Source organism: Thermochaetoides thermophila (assembly GCF_000221225.1).
Source record: "Thermochaetoides thermophila DSM 1495 unplaced genomic scaffold scf7180000011812, whole genome shotgun sequence".
NCBI lineage: Eukaryota > Fungi > Ascomycota > Sordariomycetes > Sordariales > Chaetomiaceae > Thermochaetoides > Thermochaetoides thermophila.
Window position 1 is genome coordinate 176,334 of NW_006383028.1, and position 8,130 is coordinate 184,463.

Genomic DNA, 8,130 nt, shown 5'->3' on the forward strand with positions numbered 1-8,130 from the left:
GACCGGAGAATGGGCAGAATTCCATTTGATATCGGCCCTTGCTGGCTTGCTGGCTGGCTGGCTGGCTGGATGGCTGTTTGCCCACTTGCCAGGTTCTGCTCGAGTCACCGCTCCAAACCGTTCCGGTCCTATCCTGACGGTCTGACGCAGGCCGAAGTGTGTTCATGGCACACGGGTATTGCTGCAAGAGAAAGATGCCCATGCTAATTTATGGGCAACGGGACTCGCCTATACGCACCCTGTATTGGACCATCGGCTATCACTTGACCCGGCTGGTTTGCTTCACTCGGTCGCTTCTCGTCCTCGGTCTTTGCCTCTCCAGTCTCCCAACACATTCAATATTCATCACATCTATCTCACTCTGCTTTGTCTCTTCCAACAGCTAACCAGACTAGTAGCATTTAGCCATTCAGTCTCCCCCAGCGCTGTGCGTTGACTGCCCACTCATCCGTGGGCGACGCAGCGACCTGTATCTGATCTGAGCGCCTTAGCGATAGACACGTGTGGGCGACTCAAGCAAATAGAATGGCCGTAAAGGTGCCCCAAGATTTCGACGACTCAAGCATTGCTCTGGAAGCCGATTCCCAAACATGGCATCCATATGAGTACCAGACCGAGAATAACAATTCTTGGGCAGGTGCCCTACCTGTGAAACAGTATGTTGCTGTCGCCCAGCCCACTTCGGCTTCCATCGGTTTGGTCAAAAAAGTGCACATAGCTGACCTAACACCAATCAGGGGTCTGTACGACCCATCGCTGGAGAAGGATGCTTGCGGTGTAGGCTTTGCCTGGTAAGTTGAACCCGAGTCGCTAGCCTCGACTGCGCGAGCTCGGGCATCTGGGCTAACGCGTTCTGAAGCCACATCAAGGGCAAGGCGAGCCATAAGATTGTCAGTGATGGTGAGTGCAGATGACACCACGCACACAAGAGGTTCGGGGACGGATCTGACATGTCCTGCTGCAGCGCGGAACCTTCTGTGCAACATGACCCATCGCGGTGCGGTGGGCTCCGACGCTCGAGACGGTGATGGTGCGGGTGTGATGACCTCAATCCCCCACAAGTTCTTCATCAAGAACTTCGAGAGGGAAGAAGGCATCAAGCTGCCCCCGATGGGGCAGTACGCAGTGGGCAACCTGTTCTTTAAGCCCGACGAAGAGACGCTGCAGGAGTCCAAGCGGCAATTGGAAGATATTGCCGAGTCCTTGGGCCTCCGGGTGCTAGGCTGGCGGAAGCCCCCCGTCGACTCTTCGCTCCTGGGTCCTGCTGCTGCCTCGCGCGAACCCGTCATCCTGCAGCCCTTTGTCGTGCTGCGGGCTGCATACGGCGACGGCAACGAGCCCGAGCTGACCGACCCTGAGCAGTTTGACTTCAAGCTGTTCGAGCGTCAGCTCTATGTGCTCCGGAAGAGAGCCACTCACACCATCGGCATCCAGAACTGGTTCTATATCTGCTCTTTGTCGAACAAGAATATCGTGTACAAAGGGCAATTAGCGCCGGTTCAGGTTTACCAGTACTATCATGATCTGGTGAACGCTGATTACGAGGCGCACTTTGCCCTTGTGCACTCGCGCTTTTCCACCAACACCTTCCCCTCGTGGGATCGCGCGCAGCCTCTGCGTTGGGCAGCCCACAATGGTAAGCCACTCCCCCGACTGGCCGATCACACAACGACAACGCGGCTCCTTTGCCCCATCCATAACTGACTGGGTGACTAACCTCCTCGGACAGGTGAGATCAACACCCTGCGCGGCAACAAGAACTGGATGCGTGCCCGCGAAGGTGTCATGCAGTCCGACATCTTTGGCGACGAGCTGGAGATGCTGTACCCCATCGTCGAGGATGGCGGTTCCGACTCGGCTGCCTTCGACAACGTCCTGGAACTGCTCACCATCAACGGTGTCCTGTCTCTCCCCGAGGCCGTCATGCTGATGGTCCCCGAGGCATGGCAAGGAAACAACCTGATGGATCCCAAGAAAGCCGCTTTCTATGAGTGGGCTGCTTGCCAGATGGAGCCGTGGGATGGTCCAGCCCTGTTCACCTTTGCCGATGGCCGCTTCTGCGGTGCCAACCTGGACCGCAACGGCCTCCGTCCTTGCCGTTTCTATGTTATGGACGACGACCGCATCATCTGCGCCTCGGAGGTCGGCACCATCCCGGTTGACCCTGAGAGGATCGTGCAGAAGGGTCGTCTGCAGCCTGGCCGCATGCTCCTCGTCGACACACAGGCTGGTCGCATCATCGACGACAGCGAGCTCAAGGCCACTGTCGCGAGCCGGTTCGACTTCAGGAAGTGGCTGGACGAGAACCTCATCTCCCTTCCTAAGGTCCTAGAGGAGGTATCCCAAAATCCGGAGCTCGACATCAAGGCGAAGCCCGATGATTACAAGGTCCAGGAGGATCCGCTGCTGCTGGCTTTCGGCTACACCTTTGAGCAGGTCACACTGCTGCTCGCCCCCATGGCTCAGGACGAGAAGGAGGCCCTTGGTTCCATGGGTAACGACGCTCCCCTGGCCTGCCTGTCGGATGCGCCCAAGTTGCTGTACGAATACTTCCGTCAGCTCTTCGCGCAGGTCACAAACCCTCCTATCGACCCCATCCGCGAGTCAATTGTCATGTCTCTGGAGTGCTACGTCGGTCCCCAGGGCAACCTGTTGGAGATGGATCCGTCCCAGTGTGGTCGCCTGCACCTCCCGAGCCCTATCTTGTCGATCGAAGAGTTTAACGCGCTCAAGAATATGTCGACCATCTACCCCGAGTGGACGGTCAAGACTATCGACCTCACCTTCCCCAAGAGCGAGGGCATCGAGGGCTACATCCGGCACCTGGACTACATCTGCAACGAGGCGACGGCTGCCATCGAGGCGCGCGACCGCATCATTGTGCTGTCCGACCGCAACACCAGCAAGGACCGTGTCGCCGTCTCGACTCTGCTGGCCGCGGGCATGGTTCACCACCACCTCGTCGCTAACAAGTGGCGTGCCATGGCTGCGCTGGTCGTCGAGACGGCCGAGGCCCGCGAGGTGCATCACATGTGCGTCCTGCTTGGCTATGGTGTCGATGCCATCAACCCCTATCTCGCGATGGAGTGCATCCTCAAACTCAACCGCGAGAAGCTCATCAAGAAGAAGCTATCGGATGAGACGCTCATCTACAACTACAAGCGGTCTTGCGACGGCGGTATTCTGAAGGTCATGAGCAAGATGGGCATCTCGACCCTGGCCAGCTACAAGGGTGCTCAGATTTTCGAGGCTCTAGGTATTGACGACAGCGTCGTGGAGCGCTGCTTCCGCGGCACCGCCTCGCGCATCAAGGGCGTTACCTTCGAGCTGATTGCCGAGGATGCATTCCGCTTCCACGAGCGCGGCTTCCCCTCACGTGAGACCATCAACCCCATTGGCCTCCCCGAGTCGGGCGAGTACCACTGGCGCGACGGCGGTGAGGCGCACGTCAACGACCCCGTGTCGATCGCCAACCTCCAGGATGCCGTGCGGCAGAAGAACGACAAGTCGTACGAGGCCTACTCGCGCTCGGAGTACGAGCAGATTAAAAACTGCACGCTCCGTGGCCTGCTCGACTTCAAATTCGAAGAGTGCACTCCCATCCCGATTGAGCAGGTCGAGCCGTGGACCGAGATCGTCCGCCGCTTCTGCACGGGTGCCATGTCGTACGGCTCCATCTCCATGGAGTCTCACTCGACGCTGGCCATTGCCATGAACCGTCTCGGCGGCAAGTCCAACACCGGCGAAGGTGGCGAGGACCCGGAGCGCTCGCAGCGCCTGCCCAACGGCGACACCATGCGCTCGGCCATCAAGCAGGTCGCCTCGGGCCGCTTCGGCGTCACGTCGGCCTATCTGGCCGACTCGGACGAGCTCCAGATCAAGATGGCCCAGGGCGCCAAGCCTGGCGAGGGTGGTGAGCTCCCCGGCCACAAGGTGTCCAAGTCGATCGCCCGTACTCGTCACTCGACCCCTGGTGTCGGCCTGATCTCTCCCCCGCCGCACCACGACATCTACTCGATCGAGGACCTGAAGCAGCTCATCTACGACCTCAAGTGCTCGAGTCCTCGGTCGCGTGTCTCGGTCAAGCTGGTGTCGGAGACGGGTGTCGGTATCGTTGCTGCCGGTGTGGCCAAGGCCAAGGCCGACCACATCCTCATCTCGGGCCACGACGGCGGTACGGGTGCCTCGCGCTGGACGGGTATCAAGTACGCCGGTCTCCCGTGGGAGCTTGGTCTTGCTGAGACGCATCAGACGCTCGTGCTCAACGACTTGCGTGGCCGTGTCGTCGTCCAGACCGATGGCCAGCTTCGCACGGGTCGCGATGTTGCCATCGCCTGTCTGCTCGGCGCGGAGGAATGGGGCTTCGCGACGACGCCGCTCATTGCCATGGGCTGCATCATGATGCGCAAGTGCCACCTCAACACTTGCCCCGTCGGCATCGCCACCCAGGATCCTGAGCTTCGCAAGAAGTTCCAGGGCACTCCCGAGCACGTCATCAACTTTTTCTACTATGTGGCCAACGAGCTCCGTGCCATCATGGCTAAGCTCGGCTTCCGCACGGTCAACGAGATGGTCGGTCGCGTCGAGATGCTCAAGGTCCGCGATGACCTGCGCACGAAGAAGACGCAGAACATTGATCTGTCGCTCATCCTTACCCCCGCCCACAAGCTACGCCCAGGCGTGGCCACCTTCAACGTGCGCAAGCAGGACCACCGCCTCTACGTCCGCCTCGACAACAAGCTCATCTCCGAGGCAGAGCTCACGCTCGACAAGGGTCTGCCGTCCCGCATCGAGTGCGATATTGTTAACACCGACCGTGCCCTGGGCACCTCGCTCTCGTACCAGATCTCGAAGCGGTACGGCGAGAAGGGCCTGCCGCCGGACACCGTCCACGTCAACATCAAGGGCTCTGCCGGTCAGTCCTTCGGTGCCTTCCTGGCCCCTGGTATCACCCTGGAGCTGGAAGGTGATGCCAACGACTACGTCGGCAAGGGCCTGTCTGGTGGTCGTATCATTATCTACCCGCCGCGCTCGGCTACCTTCAAGGCCGAAGAGAACATCCTCATCGGCAACGTCTGCTTGTACGGCGCCACGAGCGGTACCTGCTTCTTCCGTGGTGTCGCCGCCGAGCGCTTCGCCGTGCGCAACTCGGGCGCCACAGCCGTCGTCGAGGGCGTCGGCGATCACGGTTGCGAGTACATGACGGGCGGTCGTGTCGTCGTCCTCGGCAGCACGGGTCGCAACTTCGCAGCCGGCATGTCTGGTGGTATCGCCTATGTACTCGACGTCGACGGCGACTTCCTCTCCAAGCTGAACTCGGAGATGGTCGAGGCCGGTCCGCTGGAGGATCCTGAGGAAATCGCATTTGTCCGTGGCCTTATCGAGGATCACCACCATTACACGGGCTCCGAGCTGGCCGCTCGGATCCTCGTTGACTTCAACCGCGCGCTGCGTCGCTTCATCAAGGTCCTGCCCATCGACTACAAGCGCGTCCTCCAGGAAGAGGCAGCCAAGAAAGCTGAGGCTAACAAGCTCCCTGCCCCGGCCCCGGCTCCGGCTCCTGCAAAGGAGGAGAAGAAGGAGAAGGGCGGCAAGCTCCTGGATCTCGAGGACAGCGTGACCGATGGTGCTGCCGAAAAGAAGAAGGCGCTCGTCTTGGACAAGACGCGCGGTTTCATGAAGTACCATCGCCGGTCGGAGAAATACCGCAATCCCAAGACGCGCATCAAGGACTGGGCCGAGCTTTCGTCGCGTCTGGACGAGGATGAGCTCAAGTATCAGTCGGCCCGCTGCATGGACTGCGGTGTTCCCTTCTGCCAGTCGGAGACGGGCTGCCCGATCTCCAACATCATCCCCAAGTGGAACGAGTTGGTCTTTCAGAATCAGTGGCGCGACGCTCTCAACCGACTGCTGATGACTAACAACTTCCCCGAGTTCACGGGTCGTGTATGCCCTGCTCCTTGCGAGGGTGCCTGCGTGCTCGGCATCAACGAGGATCCGGTCGGCATCAAGTCGATCGAGTGCGCCATCATCGACAAGGGTTTCGAGATGGGCTGGATCAAGCCCAACCCGCCCAAGGTTCGCACGGGCAAGAAGATTGCCATCATCGGCTCCGGTCCTGCCGGTCTCGCGGCCGCCGACCAGCTCAACAAGTCGGGCCACACGGTGACTGTGTACGAGCGGGCCGACCGCCTCGGTGGTCTGCTCATGTATGGCATCCCCAACATGAAGCTGGACAAGCGCATTGTCAAGCGGCGTACCGACCTGATGGAGGCCGAGGGTGTCATCTTCAAGACTGGCGTCACGATCGGCGAGGACATCACGCTCAAGGACCTCAAGGCCGAGAACGACGCGGTCATCATTGCCACGGGCGCCACGGTCGCGCGCGACCTGCCCATCAAGGGCCGCAACCTGCAGGGTATCCATTTCGCCATGGAGTTCCTGCACAAGAACACCAAGTCGCTGCTCGACTCGGAGCTCGCCGACGGCGCCTACATCTCGGCCAAGGACAAGCACGTCGTGGTCATCGGCGGTGGTGACACGGGCAATGACTGCATTGGCACGGCGATGCGGCACGGGGCCAAGTCTGTGGTCAACTTCGAGCTGCTGCCGCAGCCGCCGCCGCAGCGTGCTCGCGACAACCCGTGGCCGCAGTGGCCGCGCATCTACCGCGTGGACTACGGCCACACGGAGGTTATACAGCACACGGGCAAGGACCCACGCGAGTACTGCATCATGTCGGAAGAGTTTGTTGACGACGGCAACGGCCACGTCAAGGGCATCAACACGGTGCGCGTCGAGTGGACACGGTCAGCCTCGGGCGGTTGGGATATGAAGAAGATCGAGGGCTCGCAGCAGTTCTTCCCCGCCGACCTCGTCCTGCTGTCCATGGGCTTCCTCGGCCCCGAGCAGCGTGTGCTCGGCGACGAGATCGAGAAGGACGCTCGCAAGAACGTCAAGACTCCTCCCGGCAAGTACTGCACCAACGTGCCTGGTATCTTCGCCGCTGGTGACTGCCGCCGTGGACAGTCGCTCATTGTCTGGGGCATCAACGAAGGTCGTCAATGCGCTCGCGAGGTCGATCTATACCTCATGGGCTGCACTAACCTGCCTGTCACGGGTGGTATTGTTAAGCGCTCGGCTGAGGAGGTGTTCACGGCGCAGAAGATGGCTGTTGAGGCTGCTGCTGCTGCTGCTGCTGCTTAAGAAGACGATGGGACGATGGGGATGACGGATTCCGGGTGACGAGAGGGGGAAGGGTATTAGTTAAGATTTGTAGAAAGACATGGTTATCTAAAGGATTTTGGTACATCGCACGATGTTTTTTTTATACTTATATGGGACTGGCATAGCTGGCATGAGGAAGAGAGGCTGGGTCATTCTCAGCGGTTGGATCATTTTTTGGGGGGGGGGGGTGCTTCTTTTGTTTTGTTTTTTTTTTTTTTTTTTTCGTTTTTTGCTTTGATGTTTTAAAGTGTGGCATGGAGCGGAAGGGACCCAAGGAGGAGAGAGGATTTCAGTTGCATCGCGACAATGTATCTCATCACCACATGACGTCTTGTTCACGTTCACGTACTTAGGTAGTTAAGCTCTTGGTAGCAAATGGCTGTTTGCATTTAGTAGTTATATTGTACACAACAGTAGTATTCCAGTGATATTGACGAGTATGATTGTTCGATCCCGGCTCTCATTTGTCGCTGGCCAAAAAGAAGCACGTGGTCGGTTTATTGGTCAATGGCAGCGGTAAGAGCGGTACTGCCAAGGCTGGTTTGCATGGTGTTATGATACATTTAAAGTTCAGTAATCTGAAAATATTCATATCGAGAAAGCTTGTCAATAAAACTCCTCTTCAATCTATTTCTGGGTAAGAAGCTTACTTTTGAGAATATTTTTCAAGAAATAGTACTGGTGACGAGCTGTCTTGTGCAGTCCTTATAAGCTAGCGGTGGTATAGGGTGTAGGTAGTGGGTAGGTAGGTAGATAAGCAGGAAGGTATTGGAAGTCCTCTGCTAACTTGAGATCAAGGGTTAGGGTGTACTGTGGGGAAAAGCCTAGAGAACGTGTGTTGGTTATGACGACAGGCGTTGGCGGTGGCCGTGAACAAGAGCTTGTATTCTTTCCTCCTCCTCC

At 58.5% G+C, this 8,130-nt stretch overlaps 1 protein-coding gene across 1 annotated transcript; it reads left to right on the forward strand.

Annotated features, from left to right (window-relative positions):
* Nucleotides 1-525: 525 nt before the first annotated feature.
* On the forward strand, nucleotides 526-7,206 carry CTHT_0008270 (glutamate synthase-like protein; the record flags this gene model as incomplete). Its single annotated transcript, XM_006691294.1, has 5 exons — nucleotides 526-656; nucleotides 738-791; nucleotides 860-900; nucleotides 965-1,636; nucleotides 1,730-7,206. 5 exons carry the CDS (start codon nucleotides 526-528, stop codon nucleotides 7,204-7,206), a joined length of 6,375 nt encoding a protein of 2,124 aa, XP_006691357.1.
* Between the last annotated feature and the right edge of the window lie 924 nt (nucleotides 7,207-8,130).